Source organism: Anolis sagrei, chromosome 5, assembly GCF_037176765.1.
Source record: "Anolis sagrei isolate rAnoSag1 chromosome 5, rAnoSag1.mat, whole genome shotgun sequence".
NCBI lineage: Eukaryota > Metazoa > Chordata > Lepidosauria > Squamata > Dactyloidae > Anolis > Anolis sagrei.
In genome coordinates this window covers 125024374-125049001 of record NC_090025.1, presented here as the reverse complement: position 1 = coordinate 125049001, position 24628 = coordinate 125024374, and the positions used below count along the sequence as shown (strand labels likewise).

The 24628-nt window shown below is 39.1% G+C and overlaps 1 protein-coding gene across 3 annotated transcripts in view; it reads left to right on the top strand.

The window, feature by feature from the left end:
• Positions 1–24628, top strand: part of PLXNB2 (plexin B2) — a 402707-nt gene that overhangs the window by 257258 nt on the left and 120821 nt on the right. For all 3 annotated transcript variants that reach the window (XM_060777770.2, XM_060777771.2, XM_060777772.2), the window contains one exon: positions 22516–23617. In XM_060777770.2, coding sequence (XP_060633753.2) covers positions 22529–23617 — 1089 coding nt within the window. In that variant the 5' untranslated portion in view covers positions 22516–22528. The remainder of the gene's footprint in view (positions 1–22515; positions 23618–24628) is intronic.

The following is a 24628-nucleotide window of genomic DNA, read 5'->3' as shown; positions in this document are numbered from 1 at the left end:
TTGAAGGGGTTTTCAGATTTGCTTCTCCAATTCTTGTAGTAGTTTATGCACTGAGCATCTATGGATGTGGTGGTAAGGTGTTTTTCCTTTTCCTATCTTGAATTGTTAATGTAGTTTTCATAATAGTACTTTTTTGTTCATAAGTCAAAGTTAATTGTGGCATTTATTTGTAGAAACATTGGTTTTCAGAGAATGCCACATTCCTATTCTGATATTCATGTCTCTCATTTCAAATAAATTTGGATTGACTGAGTAAGAATTTGATGACTCATATGGATAATTGAATAGTGTAAGGAAATAGCCTGACTATTTCATCAAATTTTTCTCCAGGTTGATTTCTGTAATAAATAGGGCATAATGGAATTGAATTATTTATTACCTGGAAAAGAAGAAGAAAAAAAGCTTAAAGCTATATCTGCCAGGTTCCTTGTAACTGGGCAAATTAGAGGAGTAAATGGGATATGAACCACGCAGGAATGCATCTTGTAGAATGCTACGGAAGTCACACCTTTACTTTAAATATATGTAATCTGTGCTTTGGGATTGATAATATAAATACACTCAGCCATAGATGTGAGACAATATCATGTTTTCCTGGGATGTTAGTAACATTAAAGCTTAGAAGATTGATGGCCTTACCTTACAAACAGCCTAAGTGCTGTACTGGGATTCTAGCAGTAACTGGAATTTTATTTCTGTTGGCCATGATTTGTGCACATTTTTTCCCCAGACTCTTACATCTTGCAAGAAACTATTTCAGAATCTGTTACATATTTTAAACAAAGTTAAGGAAATATTTGTAGCAACAAAAAACTAGGCCCATAACTTACATACGTGTTGACTTACCATTCAGCAATTGATTCCATTAGGTCTATAAGACTAGTAATTACATTTAGCTCTCTATTTCAATTCAGACATCATATCAAAACTTGATTAAAAGGCTATAATGATATTTGAGTGTAAAGCCTGAATTGGCAATCTCTGTTTATGATCAGTGAGAAAACATGAATCAGAAACAATGAGTGCATCAGCACAATTATCACGGAAGTTGTAATTTGGTGAGACACTAGCATTCTTTGGCAGAAAAAAACTGTGATTCTTGTGCAACTTCAACTCTCATGAGTCCATAGCATTGAGCCATTGCAGTTGAATTGGTATCAAACTGCATTAATTCTACACCTTATGTTTTGGAGTATATTTGCAAACTAAATTTTGTGCTAGCTGTTGTTTGGTACATTCTCCTAATTGAAAATCATAGATAATCAAAGTCAGATTAACTTCAAGGACCATGCACCTTAGGAATACAAAGTGTTTTTGTGAAGCTTTGTATCTAAAAAGACAGTGAACAAAAGTAGCTTGGCTTGTTGGACATTTGGATATTTAATCTGTAACTTAAGAACTGAGTTATGGTTAGCACAAATTGCATTTTAGCATGACACCAGATCTGAATTGGTTGCACATTTGTAGTTACATCTGGGAGATGGTGGCCTTTTCTCTGTCTAATTAGTTTGCTTAGCCTGAAGAGCCAGAGCCAGAAAGGACTAGAATAGCTCAGGATTTAAATGCACACACAGAACATATAATATTACCTCACTATTGTTTTATGGCCCCACTTGAGCTAGGTAGAAAAATGGACAGGTTTTGCAGACAGATGGCGGTGATATTATTTTAGGTCAAAATGTGGTTGCTGCCACATTAGCGCCAGGATCAGGTAGAAGCAATTTCTGCTTCAATCTTCTCTTCTTTTCAATTTGAGGCCAACTGTGGCCAGATGCTCTAAACTCTTCAGGAAATATGGATTTGAAGTATGTAGTGAAAAATATATTTGAAACCACTGCAATATAGTTTGAGGTCTGGCTTCAAAATAGGTTATGCTTATACATTGTACTTAGAAGATTGGAGGGGAAGTTTTCAGACCATGGAAGCCTCCTGACAGGACCACACAGATTGCCAAAAACGCAGTGGATGGGGGAGAAAACAAGTAGCAACTTCTGATTTAAAACAACACAATGCTTTTCAAGGTGTATAAGTACTTCTAGGAGAAAAAGGAGAACAACCCTTTTTCTGCCCTACCAGAAATAGGGTTGTTAAGGAGATGGGAGGACTCAAATTCCATGTTAGGACTGCATTTGGCTATAGGGCACATATGTCCACACCTGTCATGCATTCACAAATCCCTACATGTAGTGACAATAGTTTCATCCAGATGAATGCATTATACAGACCAATTGAAGCCTGAGTTGGGAACTATTCTCTGCACCAGAGACTAGGACATGGAACAGTGAATTCAAACTACAGAAAAAATGAATCCACCTAAACATTAGGAAGAGCTATCCAACAATGGAATATGTTGACTCAGAGTGTCATGGAGTGTTCTTTTCTGGAGGTTTTAAAACACAGGCTGGATGGCCATCTGTCGGGGTTAGCTTTGTGTTTTGCTGCATGGCAGGGGCTTGGATTGGATGGCCTTTGTGATCTTTTCCCGGTCTGTGATTCTACAATATGCAGAAGATGCCCTACAACTTGTTCCTTTGTTCAGAACAAGGCTTACTGGAAAGAGGGGGGATTCATGCCGGTTTCAGAATGTAGAAGAAAGAATAGCCACATGCTAGGCACTAGAAATATGTGCCGGTTCTATGGTTTTATTTGTGTTCTGTTTTATGTATTTTTAATAGAAGTAGCAGGGAGGTTTTTTCTGATTCTGCTGCTTTGGCAAGGTCATTAGAGAAAGAGGAACAACTGGACATAAGTCTGCAACTGAGTCTGCCTTTTAAAAATCACTTAAAACAGATAACCTGAAACATTTGACTCATTCGTCATGTTGGCTGAATACGGGAACAGGCATTAATTTGTAAAGTTAATGGAACAGGGAATACACTTTATATGACCATTTAAACCATTTACATATGTTCATCCTCTCAATTTTATAGATACCTACTATTGAAATTTGCATTTGGAAAAAATGACTAAATCTACCTGTTTACACATGAAAGTAACATCACAAGCACCATGATGAGCAAACAAATAAATCAGGGAATGTTTGTCTTTTCATAAAAAGAATACTAGACTCACTAGTAGTATATTGGGAACATTTTGTGCTGGGGGACCCTTCACACTCTACAGTTATAATGATGTAATTCCACCTTAACTGCCATAACTGTATATAATGCAGCTAATGCAGTTCTGCAATTTGCAGTTTGGAAGGAACCAGAGATCTCTAGCTGACAATTCTAAATAGCCTTCTCTAAACAGTAAATCCCAGGATACTACAGAACACTGCCAATTGAAGTGGAATCATAATGAGTCTCCTTTGTGGACAAAAAAAGCATAATAATAATAATAATAATAATAATAATAATAATAATAATAATAATGGTAGAAATACAATCAAGGTAAACAATACCTGGGCCGTTCCCATCATCAGATACATTGCTGGAATTGTGAGCTGGACACAAGCAGAGCTGGAAGATCTGGACAGAAAAACAAGAAAATTGATAACAATCCACTACTCATTACACCTGCATAGTGATGTCTATAGATTTTTCCTGCCCAGAAGATCAGGAGGCAGAGGCCTTCTGCAAGTGAAACAAATGGTAGAAAAAGAGAAGCATGCACTGGCAGATTATGTGAAAGGCAGTCAAGAACCAACATTGATGGAAGTCAATAGTAGAAAACTACTTAAAGTGCAAAAGACAAAGAGGGAATACCATAAAAATTCAATGCAGAGCAGAAGAGAAAACTCGCAAAAGAGGGCTCTCCGTGGACAGTTCCTGGGAAAATTGAGAACAAAATTGACAAGGAAAAAACATAGATGTGGCTCACAAATGGAAATTTGAAAAAGGAGACTGAGAGCCTGGTTTTTGCAGCCCAGCAACAAGCATAATACTGTTGCTCAGATGATCCACTGGAACTTGTGCCAGGACCATCTGCAAGTGACAAAAAACCTGATGGGATCACAAGCCTGAAAAAGTTAGACAAAATGAACATGTCAAACTACTTTGCGACTTCCGAATTCAGACTGACAGAGTTTTGGAGCACAATACTCCTGACCTCACAATCATGGAAAAAAACAAAGTATAGGTTGTCAATATTGCAATCCCAGGTGACAGCAGAATTTACAAGAAGCAACTGGAAAAGCTTACACGATATGAGGATTTAAAGATCAAACTGCAAAACCTCTGGCACAAGCCAGTGAAGGTCGTCCCAGTAGTGATCAGCACACTGGGTGCAGTGCCTGTAGATCTTGGCCTGCACTTATAAACAGTCAGCGCTGATAAAATTACCACCTCTCAGCTACAAAGGGCCACCCTACTTAGATCTCCACACATTATTCACCAATACACCACGCAGTCCTAGACACTTGGGAAGTGTCTGAAGTGTGATCATGGGCTTTGCCAGTACGCAGGCAGAGGTGAACCAAAACAAAACACCCAACTTGTGTCAAACTTACTTTCTGGCTGTTTTTGTCTTCCAAATGTAAAACATAAAGATAGCATTCAGCCACAGAATATAAAACAAAAACTGACAGCAAACATTGATGCAGGTTCAAGAAAACACTGTAGTCAAAGGGTCCAGTCCAGAGGTCAAATGCAGAGAGTTTAATGAGTAAAGTACAAGGATCAAAAGTCTATACTGTAGTCAAAAACCAGTCCAGAGATTCAAGATTCCAGGGTTCAGGAGACAGGTCAGGATACTGAAAATCTACAAACCTAGAGGGAAACTGCCAGCATCTACTACCAAAATAGAACAAATACTTTTGTCCCAAAGATCGGCCTCCAGGCTAGATCCTTATAATCAGTAGTACCCATCTGCAAACTATCTCTTGCATGCCCCCACCTTTGATTGTTTTCACCTATAAACTCTTACTTACAGATTACTCAGCCCTTTAGAACTACGACTTATACTAACCCCTTCCATCACCAACTGCTCGGCCTGCCACCACCAACCACCATCAACTACAGAACACGATACATATCAAATTGAATATAAAAGCCAGCATAGTAATCTTGTTTGCTGTGCAATAATCTTGTTGTACATCAAATGATGATAATGATGATGTAGTGTGGAGGGCCCAAAGAATGCACAGAAATACTATATTGTTTAGATTATATAATATTATATTTATGATATGGAAAAGTGAAGTAATTCAGAAATTGGTGTAAGTTTAAGTGCAATTAATGGTATAGTACAAAAAGATCTACAGTAAGTAACAAGCATTTTCCCATCCTATTATTTTTTCATGTTTTCTACTAAGTCTGTCTACCACCTAAGAAACATCTGACTGGAACAGACAAATATGACACCATGGAACAAGTAAAATGATATATTTCAGCCTTTTCCCCAGTTTGCACCTCCTTGCCCTTTCTGTACACACTGACACATTTCACAAAATCAACCATTTTCTTTTGAATTAATATGAACCTCCTGATGATGAACATGTCATGAACTGCTTTTGTTCTAGCAACTTGAACATGGCTTTCACATCATTTCTTAAAGCTTGCATGCCTAGCTCTTTCTGGTCCTTTTTTCCTTTATTACCAAGAAGGGATGCATTAAAGTTCTTTAATATTCACTCCTGTGTGGCGCTGTGTAATTATCAGGTTTACGATTTTTTTTAAAAAAAAATGTAATTATTTTCCTGACTCTCTAAAACTGGTCCAGTGAGAAAAAGAAAAGCACAGTGACCTTGTCATTTGAAAACAATGCTTCATGGTTAGGACGCAATTTGTCGTCAGTGGACCTGGTTCACTTACTATATAACGTCCTGCCCCCTGCAACTTAAAGTTAAAAATGAAGCTTTGTGCTAAGTGTTTGCAATACAGTGCAACTACTGTGTCTTTAAAACACTTTGCAGACAGGTACTACTTCAGTTACTTGATGTCTGAATATGTATGTGTTCCTTGGAAAGAAGGCACCAAGAATGATTATTGCTATTTCCTGTTTTGAAATTCAGCCCCATCTCAGAACAAGCATCCTGAATATTTTATTCTATAACTTTATCTTGAAGTGGAGACTTTTCGAAATACCTTCAAGAGTTTACTTTTGTATGAAGAAGAATTAACTTAAACTGAATTTTAAACGAGTCACAGCAACCCCTGCAGGTCATGAATGGGGGCAGGAAAAGACCAGGTTTCTCAGGAAAAAGTGCTTTGCAATTCAATTAATCCCAACAGATGCACTGGGCAAGAGACGGGCTTGATAGTTTAGGAGAAAAGAAAAAGAATACACACAGCTTGAGATTGGTGCTGAAAAGGTCTGCATAGTTAATAAGGGCCTGTGTCAAAGACTCTTTATAGTTCACAGTTCTGTGAAATTTCTGAGAGCAAACCCTGGACTTGTGCTTCTCTGAGACATGGGATTTAAATATGGCTGGAAAGGAAAAAATGGTTTAAGGCATCAGGGCAAAGGATGAGAAAATCTGGCTCTACTATCCTTTGTCCCTTTGGACACAGCTCCACTTCTAGTGTTTCATCTTAAACATGTGGGATGCCTTCTTGTGACATAGAAAGACCTCAGAAATTTGGACATGACAGTTATTCTACTCAAGGCAGGATTCCAGAACCTGCTGCTGACTTAAAGAATTGTTATTCGAAAGCATTATTCCATTTCAAAATGTCCTCCTCACACACCATCTCAGGGGCCTTCCACACAGGTATAAAACCCAGAATATCCAGGCAGGTAATCCACAATATCTGCTTTGAACTGAGTTATCTAAGGGCCCTTCCACACAGCCCTATATCCCAGAATATCAAGACAGAAAATCCCACATTATTTGAGTGTGGACTCAGATAACCCAGTTCAAAGCAGATATTGTGGGATTTTCTGCCTTGATATTCTGGGATATAGGGCTGTGTGGAAGCGCCCTGAGTCCACACTACCATACAATGCAGTTCAATATGGGTTTTATACAGCTGTGTGGAAGGGGCCTCAGATGTAAATGTGACTTAACACCTCATCAGATGGTGTTTTTTTTCCCCCATCCTAGCTCACTGCTAGCAGGCTACTTCCAGCGGGGCTCTGTTGGGCTCCATTCTGACAGCATGCTGGCAGTAGGATTATATTGAGAGTACAAGGAATAACCTAGGTAGTGTCTAGTGCAACTCTCACAAAGGGCCCTTCCAAGCACCCGTACAGCTGTATAGAAGTGGCCTAAGAGAACTCGGTAAAGGAAAAATGCTATTGCCCTGTCTCACACCTTAGCCAGATTATTTTTGCAAGAGATATCCATGATATAATACTGAAATGGCAGTGTATTATACATGTTTGAAGGCTTGTTGTTTATTCTTCATGACCTCATGAACCAGCCCATGCCAAAGCTCCCTGTTGGCCGTCAACACCCCCAGCTCCTTCAGGGTGAAGCCAGTCACTTCAAGGATACTATCCATCCATCTTGCCCTTGGTTGGCCCCTCTTCCTTTTTCCTTGTTTTCCCCACCATCGTCTTCTCCAAGCTTTCCTGTCTTCTCATTATGTAGCCAAAATACTTCATCTTTGCCTCTAATATCTTTCCCTCCAATGAGCAGCCAGGCATTATTTCCTGGAGTATGGACTGGTTTGATCTTCTTGTTTGAATGCATCTATTGTTTAAAAGGTTATCCATTCCAAATTAGGGTTGAAGAAGAAAAAAATAATAAGAATGGAAAATGTGAGCCATGAAAGTTCAAAATTAGCACAGAGGTCTTCTTCTCACAGTCGTTTCAACTATGGCAAAATGTGTTGTATTTCTGTTTCAATACTGACTATTTTGAAATTTTCACACACATGCAAATACACAAGTGTGTATATTAGTACATTCAAATTCTATCCAAAGCTGTATCATAGCTTTTGCCATGACTTTTGGATATGCTTTTCATCTTTTGCAGTAATGTTTGACAGATGGCATTCACCTCTACATTACCTTGTTATCAAAATTATCTGGGGCTGTGCAGTTACTGCACCAGGATCTGGATGCTGTCTTGGGTTGGATAAGTGCCAATAACTTGATGGAGTCTCTGGAAAGGGCATCTTCAGACCCAGAAACTGGGTGGATAGCCGTTATTGGATATGGTTGTACTATTCTTGAGGGGAACAAGTATATCGTTTTGTTAGTAAAAGCCCAATTGACTCCATGGCCCAGAGTGCTTGAGGTCACCCTTGAATAGTCTGCCATCTGTTGACTTTCCTGGGACAGAGGTGGCATAGACACAGTAGGTCATGTACTTCCAATTAGAGTACTCTAAGAGAACCAACATGCTGTAGTGGTTTGAACATTGTACTATGACTCTGGAGACTAGGGTTCAGTTCCTCACTTGACCATGGAAACTCACTGGGTCAGCTTGAGCAGACAATATACTTTCAGCACCAGGAAAAAAAACTGTGTAAGGATAACCATAAGTTAGAAATGATTGAAAGCCCACAGCAATGTGGAACTTCTCTTGAAGATGATTTGAACACTGCAGCCATTGCAAAACATATGAAGTAGCCCATGCTGACTGGAATACCATATAGATTCCATATCATATTGGTCTGAAAAGAATTACACTAGCTGACAATGCATGTATTTTCTGAATGCATAGTGCTTTTTAGTCATTTGAATCTGATAAACAGCTTGTAAAAAGTCAAAGGGCTACTTATCCCAAGGGTTGATATGGGGCCTCCTCCATTTCACACTGGTACAGCCATGAGAAGGAAGCCTTTTAAACTGTGCCCCCCCCCCCCCCAGTTGTGGAAGGCTTTCCTTTGGGAGACCTGATTGATCTTAACACTAACTTCATTTTGGTATCAAGTATATGGCTGTTTCTTAAAGGTTTCAGATTGTAATTGATTTACTCGAAAATGAGGGTGCATGTGTTTTTAATTGTTTTGACTTTAAATGTGTTATAAAATTGTTAAATAGTGTAAAATGTTTTTTAATTAGTTTACATTGTTTCAAATTGTGCTAATCTGTCTAAATTGATGTTCTTATGCGCTGCCCTGGAATTCCATAATATAGGTCAAGGAGAGAGAGAGAGTCGTGATGTCTCCTACATGCATCTTTCAAATGCTAAACCTAGTTGTGTTGACTTCTGCATGAGCATCAGTCTTTTTTCCTGACTTCCCTTCTCCACATGAACTGTGGACTGCTGAGGCTGACTTTATGTCCATTGGCTTTGAATTGATCTCCCTCCTGGAGGATTGGGTTCAATTTCTGAAAAGAATGTTCAAACACACCTTTTCTGTTTAGAAAAAGTGTGTTTGAGCCTGTTTGAAAGACAGCATGTTTCTTCAGTCTTTTCAGTGCTCTGTTTGGTTGATTGGTTGGTTGGTCGGTTGAAATCTGTTGTTCCGTCCTTTGCAAGTCTGCTTACAAATGTTTTCGGTCATGTTGTTGAGCTATCTAAAATATCGGGAACAATTCTTTGTCTAAGGATATAAGGAGTTTGCTCAGTGCAGCTGAGCTGTAGTCATGTCTGGCGTGTCTGCCTGCTTGTCTGGGTGCTCTCCTTAAATCACAGTCTTTATAGCTTTTCTCCTTCAGCAGCTTGGTTTTAAGTCTTTTCCTGTTCAGCGGCTTGGTTGGAGACCTCAAGGGAAGCAATGTGCCCTGCCACTTACCCTCAGTTATGTATCTGGACATAAATGCAGCAACTGCTGCCAGCAAGGAGCAGAATTACTGGGCTGTTAGAAATGTCAATATGGTCTCTGGGTACGGGCACATGACTCTCCCTTTCTTGCCTGAAACTTTCTGAAGATTGGATATTGACTTTTTTGGTCTCATTAGCCAGTGGAGCTGATGACTCCAGCAGTTCGTGCCTACCTCCCACTAAGCAGTTTACTTTCTTGCCAACGTAGACTTCTGTTCTGGCACCAATAACTAGGTTCTCTTCCCTCTCTTCTTCCCCTCCTCTCTCCCTTACAGTTCCACACTTCTGCCTTTGGCACTTCATGATGTTTATCCCCACCCGCAAAGCAGTTCTGGTTTTTGGATTGTTTTTTTTTTTCTTTTAAATTTTAAAATGTGGTTTCTGGAGGCCTGGCATTTGTCTTTGCTGGTCTGGAGATTTTGGGTCTGGCTTGAACTTCCTTTGAGCTTTCCAAAACCTTTCCACGTCATGTCAGCTATAGAAGCCTGTGTGATTAATGAGTGGAATAAGACTGTTGGATCATATGGAGTCTTCCTGTTATTTCCCCCTAGAATAATAAATTGGGTTTTGCAGGCCTACCATGAGTTGCTTCTCTCCATTCCTCTCGCCCAAGGGGATATGTCTGTACTTAGCCTAATCCCGCTCTCCTAAAAGAAAGAAAGAAAGATTCCTTTCTATAGTCAAGAGCAAGCGTTGCCAGAAATTCCTTTTTTTAAATCCCAAAGTATCTTATATCTTTTTGAAAAGGTGTGATAAGAACATACTTTCTATTTAACAATATGTTCTTAGCTTTGTAGATGTCATTTGGAAAATTAAATTTTAAAAATATTGCTCATTGCTTGCAAGTAACAGGCAACATCATGGAGCCAGTGTGGTGTGATTCAGACATTGGCCAACAGCTCTGCACACTAAGTTTTGAATCTTTCTTCTGCTATGAAAACCCACTGGATGACCTTGTGTACACTGCACTCTCTGAGCCTCAGAGGAAGGGAAAGGCAAGCCACCTCTGAGCAAATCTTGCCAAGAAAACCCTTGTGCCTACAGAAATGACAAGAAGAAGAAGAAGAAGAAGAAGAAGAAGAAGAAGAAGAAGAACTTTATTTTTCTACCCCGCCTCCATCTCCTCGAAGTAACTTGGGGTGGCTTACGTGGGGCCCAAGCCCAGGCAGAATACAATTAAAATAAAGCAAGGACAATTAAAGCAGCATAAAAGCAGCATAAAACAACATAACAAAAATAGCTAGCAACAACAATAACAGCAGACTAATTTTGGAGGGGGGAGGAAAACCACTACGTGAACTAGTTAAAGGATAAAGTGATTTAGTAAGGTAGATGACAATGTATAATCGCATAGGAAAAATCATGGAAACAGAACAAATTAACAGGATCAGTTAATATAATATAGGACATCAGATTGAATGACAATTCAAGTCATGATAGAGGCCATTTGTCATAGGAGTCGTCAATTGAAAGCACGACGAAACATCCAAAACAACAGCATCAACTAACATTGCTTACTATTCACATTATAAACATAATTTTAATTCTTTCTTTTAAAATCACTTTAAAATAGGAGCCCCTGGTGGTGCAATGGGTTAAAACCATATGCTGGCAGAACTGAAGACCGACAGGTTGGAAGTTCGAAATTGGGGGGAGTGTGGAGGAGCTCCCTCTGTCAGCTCCAGCTCACAATGTGGGGACATGAGAGAAGCCTCCCACAAGGATGATGAAACATCAAAATATCCAGGCATCTCCTGGGCAAAGTCCTAGCAGATGACCAATTCTCTCACACCAGAAGCAACTTGGAGTTGCTCCTGACGCGAAAATAAAGAAAAACTTTAATAATAGTAGAAAAGCTCCCCAATCTCCAATGCAAAGAAGTGATGCCAATACCTAAAATCTAACAATGTTAGTCTTTCAAGCAGCATCTTTACTTGCAACATGTTGTTTCTAAGATCTTTTAGGTTCTGCAATTATTAACACCTTACAAAGGCCCAAAATTGCCTGTGTACTGGATGAGATTCTTGAAAAATCCTGAAAGCTGTTGTCAGTCACGTTAAAAATTTGTCATCACAAGACAGATTCTAATGTAACATTCACCGAAGTTCTTTGGGCTGGTGATCTTTGACCAATGAAACAATGTTTGCATACATTGAACCATCAGAAAGCAACAATGTCACTACCAGCTTTACATGTTGACAGTCTTGGATTTGGAAGGCTTTCAGATTTTTGAATTCCAGAAAAGGGATGCTCAATGTGTACCTCAATTCAGGGAATCCACAAGCCAAAGTTCATGAAATTGCAAACAAGTCTCTTCAACTCATACTTTAATTTGTCTTCTTCAATTTGATGGAAATAAAACTCTTCCCCCACCTCTGCAACCAATGCTTCAGCAATTTTGTTTCTTCTGTTTTTAATATGGGCACAGCTGCCAATGTGCCATCTGCCAGGCTTGCATGCATATTGAATTAGTGTTCTGTAATAGCTGGTAGAGTATTGGTTGTTTCTGAAGGTGTGTGTACTCCACAGTATGCTGTTGCTTGTGAGTTCATTAATCGGCCTTATTGATTGTATATTAGAGCTTAGTAAAAAAAACCAGCTGGGGCTCAAGTAATTATTGATGTAGGAAGGCATCAGAGCAACAGAAGCAGGTGTCAAAACTGTAGAAAAACCTCAGAGAAGGGACAGAAGAAATTATTCAAGGCAACTAACACTGTTAATGTGTGAACTTTGTAATGAAAAGTAATTGTAACCAAAATCTGAAGCAGTATCTTGATTTTATTTTGTTACAAGGCCTTTTGGAAGCAGAGAATAAAAATTTAATGTGTAAACTAAACATATAAAATTATATAAAATAGGAAAAATATAGCTAGTCTGAATGCAGTATATAAACCATGGGTTCTCCAGATGTTGCTGACCTGCAATTCTCATAATCCCTCCCTCTTGGTCTGTAAGATAGCACTGAGTGGAGTTGCTATCCAACATCCAGAGGGTCACACAGTTATAGCCAAGCATAATAACTGATCTGGACTATCCCGGTTTTACTGCCTATATGTTGCTAGCAAAATACATGGTTCTCACAAACCATGATACATGGTTACCTATTGGTAACCTATTCTTCCATTCCTGGCTTGTAGGCATGGTTAGGTGTCATCAGAATACTCGCAATTCGGAATAAAGTTGGAAAAGTTACCTTTTTGAAGCAATTTCAAAGTTAATTTGAATACAGGAAGTTCCTTTGCCCTTTTGAAGCTTTCTTCGCCATTTATGATATGACTCAGGAAGTGAGTCAGAAGCGAGCCAGCGTTTGGAGGCAAGCAGCCTCCCAGCATGCAAGCTGCTTGCCTTCCAGCCAATGAGGGGAGAAGTTTTGGGGAGGGGAAGGGTTTCGGCATGGCAGCTGTAGAGAAATGTTTATTATAGAGTGTTTAATGTACTGTGTTTAAACTGTATTTATATTGTTTATTATAAAGTGTTATCTATAATCTGTATTTATGTATTACATTTGTTGCCAGGGCCTAGCTGAGAGAGATAGGTTGCCATGGTAACAAAGCCTCAGAGGAGGTGGGCGGAGTTTAAGGAATAAAAGGTTTGAAAGCGTCAGTTAATATTCAGTCAGGAGGAAGAGACCCTGAGAAGAGGAGCAGAGTCAAATAGGACTCTGGCAGAGTCAAGAAAGGACTCTGGGAAAGTAGTTTAGTCCGGTGGATGAGACCCGGGGAAGAGGATCAGAGTCAGTTAGGGCTCTGGGTTGTGAAGCTGTGGAGAATTCAGTTAGTTCTTAGGATTTGTGAATATTTCTTCAGCAAGAGAGCTGAAGGTGTTACCTTGTTAGATTCCTTAGGTTAAAAGAATTAACAGAAGGGGTTTTAAGGATCGCCAGTAAGGAAAGACTGGTGATCAGTGGTTTGATCCGAGTATAGGACAAACAGTGTGGAATATTCACAATAGGGAACTCTGAAGTAATAAAAGCACTTCACTAAAGAAGGAGTTTATAGAATTGTAACACCAGAAGCTTGAATGTAACTCAAACCAGCCATTTTGTAACATCAAGCCTTGTGCCAAGTTCACATTCTCAAAACTGCAACAATTACGTTCTGTTAACAATAAAACTTGTTCTCTTTGTATTTCAAACCTGCCTCCTCCATTGCTTTTATGCTTGGTGCAGTCCACACTACCAAAGTCACCTCACAACACAACTAAAGATAAACAGAGACATAAACCAGCGTCTCTAAACATATTGGTGGCAGCTTAATTGATATTTAAAAGAAGGTTCCTCACAGAATATTGGTGGCATTAAAGAAGATTAATACTTCCTCACATAATTTTGGTGGCATCTAGTGGGATTAGCGCTTCTTTACATAGTTTTTGGTGGCAGACGACGGGATTCGTGTAACAACTAATCGAGTGCCTTAAGTTTAATTTAGGAATAAGTTGTGAGGTAAAAGTTGTTGAAAACATGGCTACCAGGCGGCAGAGAAAGCTGGCTGAGGAAAGAGAGGGAGACCAAGAAGAAAGTTCGAGCTCTGAGGCAGAGACAGAGCTAGTGCCTATGTCAGAAATGGCTCTTAAGTACAAATTAGAGATGAAACGATTGGAGATGGAAGAAAGACAAAGAGAGAGAGAAATGGAAGAGAAACGAAGAGAGAGAGAATTTGAAGAAAAACAAAGAGAGAGAGAACTGGAAATGGAGGCAAAAGAAAGACAAAGAGAGAGAGAGTTGGAGATGGAGAGAGAGGCGAAACAAAGAGAATTTGAGGAAAGACAAAGAGTGAGAGAATTTGAACAGGAGTTAGAATTGAAGAGAATGGAGTTTGAGCTAGAGAAACAAAGATTGGCTTTGTCTCAAACATCCAATGATGTTCAGGAAGGGAGATCTGGAGGGGATACCCCAGATTTGATGAAGAAATTCCCAAAATATACCAAGGACGATTGTCCAGAGAAATTCCTAATATCTTTTGAGAGATGTTGTCGAGATTTTGGAGTGGCTAAGGAAAAATGGATGACATACCTTAGGCCACAGATAAGTGGGAAACTTTTGCAGATTTATGGACAGTTGCCTGAAGAATCTTATAGAGACTATGATCTGTTTAAGAAACAGATTCAACAAGAGTTTAGATTGACTCCGGAATATTATAGATTTAAGTTCAGATCCTTAAAGAAAGATAAAACTCAAAGCTTTGCTCAGGTGGCCTCAAGATTATCTCAACTGTTCGATAATTGGATAAAGACGTCTGAGGTGGAAGATTATCAACAGCTGAGGGAACTTTTAAAGCTGGAACAGTTTTTTCAGTTAGTGCCTTATGATATTCGCTGGGTGATTCAAGATCGCAAGCCATCCACTATTGTAGAGGCAGCGGTTATGGCAGATCAAATAACAACCTTGAAAGAAGGATTCAAAAGGGAAGATCTGCCAAATGACCAAAGAACAAACAGGCAGCCATTTTATTCACAACAAAAGCGCCCACAGCAAGAAAAGGGTGCTGACTTAGAAGACACCATCTGTAGGAGGCAGAGTGTAATAAGACCAACTGCTCCTGAGGTAAAACGACGGTGCTATCAATGTGGAGAATGGAATCATTTAAAATATCAATGTCCCTTGTTAAGGAAGGAGAAAACAACCCTCTTTGTGAATAAAATGAAAGAAACACCAAGGGCAGAAGCAGATACTGTTTCAAAAGAGAGTTCAAGCTCAGAGCCTCAAGAGAAACAATGTTTGTTCATCCTGTCAGGCAGCCCATCTAAGGACTACTTAGAAACCATTTCTATTGATAACAAAGACAGGAAAGGACTCAGAGATACAGGTTCCGAAGTGTGCATAGTGCATCCCGAAATAATACCTCAGAAGTTTCAGCAGCCAACCTCTGAAATAAAACTAAAAGGTTTAGGACCGGCGATTCCACCAGCCGTGGTAACTTTTCCAATAGAATATGAAGGATGGAAGGGTATGTGGGATTTTGCAGTCAGTCCTGACATACCATACCAATGTTTAATTGGAAATGATTTGGCTGAGGAGATTAAATACTGTAAGATGGCGTGTGGGGAGAAAGAATGTAAAAATGAAAGCCCTGAACAGAAAGCCCTGTGATTTGCCATACAACAAGATGGGGATGAGAGCCCAGAAGCCAGTGCTACAGTGGCTGAGCTTGTTAAGAAGACAGGAGGAGTTGAGGAGATTCGGCAGGAACAGAGAGCCGATGGATCTCTGAAGCCTCTATTTGCTTTAGCTCAAAACCCCACAGTGTTGACAGAAGAACAGCCCTCCGAGTTTATACTGAAGAATGGTGTCTTATATAGAGAATCCAAAAGTGTAAACTCGACAGAAAGATCAGTGACATGTAGTCAAATTGTAGTGCCTCAAGGTTTTAGAGAACAGCTGATGAGGGTGGCACACGAAAACCCTCAAGGTGGACATTTGGGCATAAGAAAAACCACGAAAAGGATCACTAAAAACTTTTATTGGCCTGGCATGTTCCAGAGGATCAAAGAGTTTTGCCAGTCTTGTGACATCTGCCAGAGATTGAGCACTGGAAGGGATAAAGTTAAAGCTCCTATGATCCCTATGCCAATAATTGGAGAACCATTTTACAGAGTAGGCATTGACATTGTAGGTCCTCTCTGTAAACCAAGCAGACGTGGTTACCGTTACATTTTAACCATGATTGACTACGCCACAAGATATCCAGAGGCTGTAGCTCTGACTAACATCGAAACAACTACAATTGCAAATGCCCTGCTGTCCATTTGGGGAAGAACTGGATATCCCAGAGAACTGGTCTCGGATTTGGGAACACAGTTTACTTCCAAGCTTATGTCGAAATTGCTGGAGTTATGTGGAATTAGACACCTGACTTCCACAGCATATCATCCGCAGACAAATGGACTGGTTGAGAATATGAACAAGACTTTAGTCAAAATGATAAAGTCTTACAGTCAGGAAAGGCCTTATGACTGGGACGTCAAGTTACAACAACTGCTGTTCGCCTATAGGACCGTCCCTCATGACAGCACCGGCTACAGTCCATTTGAATTGCTGTTTGGAAGGAAAGCTCGTGGTCCGTTAGATCTGTTAAGAGAATATTGGGAAGAAAGTCCGGCGACGGATCCTGTTCCAGTGACGGAGTATTTAAGAGATCTTCAAGCAACAATGCAGCTGGCTAGAGACATTGCTCAAGAACATTTGCTTGCGGCTCAGCAGAAACAGAAAGACTATTATGACTCTACTGCTAAGCCAAAGGTCTTCGACATCGGAGATGAAGTTTTATTTTTATCTCCCAACAAGGCCAACAAGCTTCAATTGGATTGGTCTGGACCATGGAAGGTCATCAGAAGACACAACCACATAAACTATGATATTTTTGATGAACAATCCAATGTAGAAAGAAGAGTCCATGTAAATATGTTAAAGCCTTATGTTAAAAGGTCTGCGAATGTATGTTTTGTTGTTTCAGAAGAGGAATCCGGTCCCTTTTCTTTTTGGGAGGGTGATCGTGAACAGAACAAAAATTTAGATCGGGTAGATATGAATGTAGAATTGTCCCTACCTCAGAAAAGAGAGGTTGTGGAAGTTTTAAGTAACAATTGGCATTCTGATAAATGTAATATGTCAACAAATGAAAATGGTTAGAAAATCTATAGGGTACGAATAACAAATTGTTAAGATGGAGTTTGGGTTTACAAGATTTCATATTTGACATAAAACATGTTTCAGGTAAACGAAATTTAGTTGCGGACGCCTTATCTAGGATTCCATAGGTTAAAGGTTTGTATATATGTATAGTTGAAATGTACTTAACTGTGATGTGTTTCCCTTTCAGAATTGATGTATGTATATTATTGTTAAATAATATGTGAGATTATTTTTGCTATTCTAGGATTAAGAAATGTGCAAAAATATTTTTCTGGGGGGGAAGGTGTAGAGAAATGTTTATTATAGAGTGTTTAATGTACTGTGTTTAAACTGTATTTATATTGTTTATTATAAAGTGTTATCTATAATGTGTTTGAATCTGTATTTATGTATTACATTTGTTGCCAGGGCCTAGCTGAGAGAGATAGGTTGCCATGGTAACAAAGCCTCAGAGGAGGTGGGCGGAGTTTAAGGAATAAAAGGTTTGAAAGCGTCAGTTAATATTCAGTCAGGAGGAAGAGACCCTGAGAAGAGGAGCAGAGTCAAATAGGACTCTGGCAGAGTCAAGAAAGGACTCTGGGAAAGTAGTTTAGTCCGGTGGATGAGACCCGGGGAAGAGGATCAGAGTCAGTTAGGGCTCTGGGTTGTGAAGCTGTGGAGAATTCAGTTAGTTCTTAGGATTTGTGAATATTTCTTCAGCAAGAGAGCTGAAGGTGTTACCTTGTTAGATTGCTTAGGTTAAAAGAATCTAACAGAAGGGGTTTTAAGGATCGCCAGTAAGGAAAGACTGGTGATCAGTGGTTTGATCCGAGTATAGGACAAACAGTGTGGAATATTCACAATAGGGAACTCTGAAGTAATAAAAGCACTTCACTAAAGAAGGAGTTTATAGAATTGTAACACCAGAAGCTTGAATGTAACTCAAACCAGCCATTTTGTAACATCAAGCCTTGTGCCAAGTTCACATTCTCAAAACTGCAACAATTACGTTCTGTTAACAATAAAACTTGTTCTCTTTGTATTTCAAACCTGCCTCCTCCATTGCTTTTATGCTTGGTGCAGTCCATACTACCAAAGTCACCTCACAACACAACTAAAGATAAACAGAGACATAAACCAGCGTCTCTAAACATATTGGTGGCAGCTTAATTGATATTTAAAAGAAGGTTCCTCACAGAATATTGGTGGCATTAAAGAAGATTAATACTTCCTCACACAGCCATTGTGCTATATAAAGTTCAGCACATGGCTCAGAGGCTCATTCAGAGCTGGGAAGGGAAGGGAGAAGGGAGAAGGGAAAGGGAAGAGAGGTAGTGAAGGGAAGTTGGAAGAAGAGCGGTTGGAAGAGCAGGGCAAGTGGAGAAGGACTGTTGCCTGGCTGGGCTGCCTGCCTTGCCACTTGTGTATTGTTGCTGTTGAGGTTTGGGATGGGTGGGCGACATGTGGGTGAGTAATATTGGGGTGTGAGGGTGTGTGGCATGGCATGGGTGGAAGGAAGGAACAGCACGGAGGAAACAAAGCATTCCCAACATTTGAAAAAGCCCCAGCGTTGCAGCAGGTTTCTCTGGCCTGGCCTCTGTGTTGTACATTGCCACAATAGAACGAGCTCTCCAATCAATTCAAGCCACTCTTTGAACACAAACTATCCTTCCTAAAGGTGTGAAATCAACTTTCAGAACCACAAAGGCCTCTCTCTGTTTGTTTCCTTTGTTTGCCTTGCGTTGCCAGAAAAGACACTACAAATCCCATATAGTCAAAATATTCTTCCTAAAGGTGTGAAATCAACTTTAACAAAGCATTTTGGAAAGTTTGGAAAATTCAAAAACATTTTTTAGGAAAAATTCAGAATTCAATTCCGAATCAAAACACCAGCATCTGAAATGAGTTTTGAAGTTCTTTGTTTTTTAAATCAACCAAGCCTACTGGCTTGCTACTAAGTGTGAAAGCTTGGGGAAATATTTCAAGCAACTGCTGTTAGTTGATCACACTGTTAGCCGAGTAGTGTTCAACATGTTCTGTGGCTGAGCTATGAAAAAAGAAAATATGGATGATTTATCCATTACTTAAACTAGAATATTATTTACATAATAGTTTTTGTTCAGAGTATTTTGCATATCTCACTAGTTCTCACTACAGTACAGCTCCCTTATCCATGGATTCAATAGCCACAGTTTCACTTAATCACTCTCTGATACTCTTCCCCAAGAGTTTGTGGGCCTCTCTAGGTCTTCCAGTGATATTATATGATGTGCCTCTAATCCAAGTATATTTAAAATAAAGGGTTCACTATTGTCCATGGTTTCTGGTATCCATAGGGTGTCTTGGAACATTTTCTCCACAGATAAGTGGTCATACTGTAGTTGCATATCTCCCTATAAAGTTGGTCACTATGCTTTGGGAATTTAAGGTTAAGCTGACATTATATAGGAAAGTCCATGACCCACACTTCATTGGTCATAGATAACAATAATAGTTCCTTAAAACTGCTAGGTCATGAGACTTTTAAAAATCTAAGTAAATTATGTAATGCTTTTGGTTAGAGAAAAAGAATGACATAGACATTGTGATATGGAATCAGCAATTGTTCAATTTCATATAGTCACGGGCATGTGACTAGAGAGAAGAGAAGCTGGGCTGGAGAAAGATAAGCCACAGGGATGAGAAAAGGGCACCTTCTCACAATAGTATCCTTTATCCAAGGATAGATCTGGCTGTGATATCTGTAACCCCATTGACCAACAGGGTTAATTCAACTCATTTGGCTGGCTAAGGGGGTTTTCTCTTGCTTCCTCATCACTCCACATGTGGCTTTCCAGAAGCTGTATGCATGCCAGAAGAGGAGGACCATCCCAGCAAGGGGTGTACCATTCTTTAGTCATATGTCTGTCGCATCTTTTCCACCAAATCAGAATCCTGCCTCATCTTTTTGTATGGTTGGAGACATTTCATATTTAACTGCCTCCAAAACTACTAATGTATCTGATATCTTATGTCATTTGGCTCTGATTCTTAGAAAGAATAGTTGGAGAAAAAGAGTTTTAATCTTACACTCATTCATTTTATTTCTGTTAGGAATTAATTACATAGCTGCGAAACCATTAGCCTTTTGTGAAGAAATTCCTCAAAGCTTCTTTTATAAATAAAAAAAGAAATGGTGTCAATAGATGCACTTTCATCATCTCAGTAAACAGATATTTTTTAAAATGTCTTGAGGAATAGGAAGCTAATAGTTTATTCAGTGTTTCCCCACCCATCAGTTGATTTGTGCAGTTTCCACATCTTGCTTCACATTTGGTGTTGATGGTGTCAGGAACAAAATATCAACAATTGCATGCAGAATGCTAACAACAGAATTGTACTTAGTGTTTTATGTTTTCATACTCTATAACAGTGATTCTCAACCTTCCTAATGCTGTGATCACTTAATACAGTTCCTCGTGTTGTGGTGACCCCCCAACCCTAAAATTATTTTCATTGTTTCTTCATAACTTAATTTTGCTACTGTTATGAATCATAATGTAAATATCTGATATGTGGGAAGTATATATTTTCATTAACTGCACCAAATTTGGCACAAATACCCAATACGCCCAAATTTGAATACTGGAGAGGTTGAAAGGAGATTTTGTCATTTTGTCATTTGGGAGTTGTAATTTTCTGGGATTTATAGCAAGCCTACAATCAAAGAGCATTCTGAACTCCACCAGCGATGCAATTGAACCAAATTTGGTACACAGAACTCCCATGACCAACAGAAAATACTGGGAGGTTTTGGTAGGCGTTGAGCTTGAGTTTAGGAGTTGTAGTTCACCTACATCCAGAGAGCACTGTGGACTCAAACAATGATGGATCTGGACCAAACTTGGTAGAAATACTCAATATGCTCAAATTTCAACACTGGTGCAGTTTGGGGAAAATAACTTGACATTTGGGAGTTATAGTTGCTAGGATTTATAGTTCACCTACAATCAAAGAGCATTCTGAACCCCACCAATGATAGAATTGGGCCAAATTTCCACACAGAACGCCCATGACCAACAGAAAATACTGTTTTTGATGGTCTTTGGTGACCCCTTTGACACCCCCCTTGTGACCCCCCCCCCCCCATTGAGAAATGCTGCTCTATAATGTTTCCCTTACGTTTCTTCAAATAATTGCCAAGTTACAAAATGAGTTAACTGCCATTAGTGAAAAAAAAGCAATATGATGATATCAGTTCTTCAGTATGCTGATATTGTACTATATTCTGGAGATGCAGAAAGAGAGAGAGATGGAATTAGGGCTGTCATTTGTTATGGCAGCCCTATCCTTTTTTATATTATATAGTTCTGTTCCCAGCTACCAGATACCTAATTGACAATTATGAGGCCAAGGATACAAATTTCTCTTTTTTTCACAAGTCATATCTATAGCTCATTGGTACTGGCTTTGACAAGTTTCATAGGCAAAAGGTTTCTATTACGAATGCAGTAATTCCAAAGAGAAACACAGTCCTTGACAGTCTTGTATGGCATTTATGTTATTAGCATGCACACAAAGAGTGTGATCAGAGATAATTATCTTGATCTTATTCAAGATTAACATTCTAAACATTCCCAAGTTATTTTGTTAAATAATGCAAATTTTAAATCTTACTGTGATCTATACTGACATCCATAACAATTTAAGAAACTTGTCTTTTAAACAATGTACCAGTTGTCAGTCTAACTAGACACAGTAGTAGTACTTTACAACCTGTTGGTCTTTTTATTGCATATTTTATACTGTTGCTTTAAGAAGTTGGGATGGGTAATTGCTTGATTTAATTCAAAAAATTGCTGGAAACACCCTTGAGAAAATGCACTGTTTTAGAGTGGCAGATTATAAATGTAAGCAGCAGATTATAAATGTATACAGCAGTTAAAATTGGCAAAGATGTCAAAGCTTTCAGTTAGAAAGTAACCTCTACCTCCTGCCTCTTGTTTTTCTGTATTTCTGGTTCTGCTCTGCCTCATGTTTGCTTAGTGTATCCTGCACCGTTGGGAGGGAACAAGGTCATCTTGGAGCAAAAGCTAAAAACAAACAAATGGGATGAAAAGTGATAATTTTGTCAGCTACATCACATCCAATGACTATCCGCTCTGGGCCTTGCTAAACTACTTTATTTTGGCTTACAGTTGACACTTTCTGTGCACTCTGTATTGGAGTATGCTCTCCTTGAATTACTCCTTTCAGATGCTATCATCTTCAGAAGATATTTATTCTATTTTAGCTGATCTGTAATATATCTCTTTTTACCTTTCAGGTATTGAACAGAAATGGCTGTATGGATTTGGACACTGAGCATTCTGAGCTATTCTTGTGTTACCTTTGGATCAAAGTCTAAGAACTGGGATTCATTCCAGAGTAAGACAGAACTGAGCCACCTGACAGTGAACCATGAAACGGGGACAGTCTATTTAGGAGCGCTGAACACCCTGTATCAACTCACAAAAGACTTGAAACCCTATCCATCAGTGGAGGAAGTGTCAACTGGACCACATTTGGATAACAAAAAATGCACACCTCCCATTGATGAAAACCAGTGCACTGAAGCAAAAATGACTGGCAATTATAACAAGATACTTTTGCTGGATATGCAAGAGAGAAAAATTGTGGTTTGTGGGAGCTTGTTTAAAGGCATATGTTCCATCAGAGAGCTGGAGAACATTGCAAACACAACGTACTATGAGAATGGCAGTGGAGAAAAATCATTTGTTGCCAGCAATGATGAGAATGTCATCACAGTGGGGTTGATCACGTCTCTGAAAAGAGGTCGAATGATGTTTGTGGGAAAGGGAAATGGACTAAATGACAACGGGGTCATAATCAGCACTCGACAGCTTTTTAATGGAGATAATAGAGAGATTTTCGAACTGTATGCAGATCATGCAGCTATTAAATCAGCATACCCGTCTGCAAGTTCACAACAGTTTCTATATGTCTTTGAAAAAAATAATTTTGTGTATTTCATTTTCAATCAGAATAATAATCCCGGCACTATTAACCGAACGCTAATTGGGCGTCTCTGTAAAGATGACGAATCTTATCATTCCTACTTTGAAATGGACTTGGAATGTCAAGATGGAAGTGGACCTTACAACCAAAGTAATGCCATCTATGCCTCCATACCTGGGCAGATTCCAGGACAGGATAATGAAGTTTCATCACAGGACACAATGCTTATTGGACTCTTCAGGAGAATGGGGAAAGGCTCCTTGGAATGTGCCATGTGTAGGTTTTCCTTGAAGGCAATTAATGAAAAAATGGAGCAAAACCGGGAAAAATGCTATATGAAGGATGATCGAGATGTTTTTTACAAGCCATTTAGAACAGAACAGGCTCCCTGTATGACTGCATCTCACCAGGTAATGTAATAACTATTCACATATCTTCAGATGAACTTTATCCTCATGATGTCAAGAAACAGTGAGCAATTATGTAGTGTTTTGTATACGTATCTTCATTCTGCGAAATATGAGGCCCAATGGCTGGGAGCTAAACCACTGTAACTTCAACAGAGGTCATGAGTAATTGGTTTCAAACATATATCTGCATATCATTTACAATCTCCCCTTTGTGTCTTGTAATAATATAGTACATTTCTCTATATTAAGATTAATCTTCCAACTTGCAAAACATTTTATTTTTATCTTTATACTGTTCACTTTCAGAAGCGAGATGTAAATTTGTCCATACTGTTGTTTTAGAAGTGCCCAAATAGGGCAGATTCAAATTAGTGAAAACACTTGGAAATACAAACTAAGAAATTCAGGATGAAATAATTTTATTGTCAGAGTATTTGCAACAAGTTTATGGTTTCCCTTGCATCTGAAATTAAGTGTGTCCTTAAGAATGTCACACTCTTGCAGAACAGTGTAGTTTTCTGTATTGTTGAAGGCTTTTATGGCCAGAATCACTGGGTTGTTGTAGGTTTTTTGGGTTGTATGGCCATGTTCTAGAGACATTCTCTCCTGACATTTTGTCTGCATCTGTGGCAAGCATCCTCAGAAGTTGTGAGGTCGTTAGAAATTAGGAAAATTGGGTTTATATATCTGTGGAAGGTCCAGGGTGGGAGGAAAAAAAACTGTCTTCTGTTGGATCTAGGTGTGGATGTTTCAGTTGGCCACCTTGATTAGCATTTGATGGCCTGACATTTTTAGGTGTGACTTGTTACTGCCTGGGAAATTCCTCTGTTGAGAGGTGATTAGGTGTTTGATTGTTTCTTTTCTGGAGTTCCCCTGTATTTGAGTTTTGTTTTTTATTTACTGTTATAATTTTAGAGTTTTTTTAGAACTAATAACCAGATTTTGTTCATTTTCATGGTTTCTTCCTTTCTGTTGAAATTGTCCACATAATTGTGGATTTCAATGGTTTCT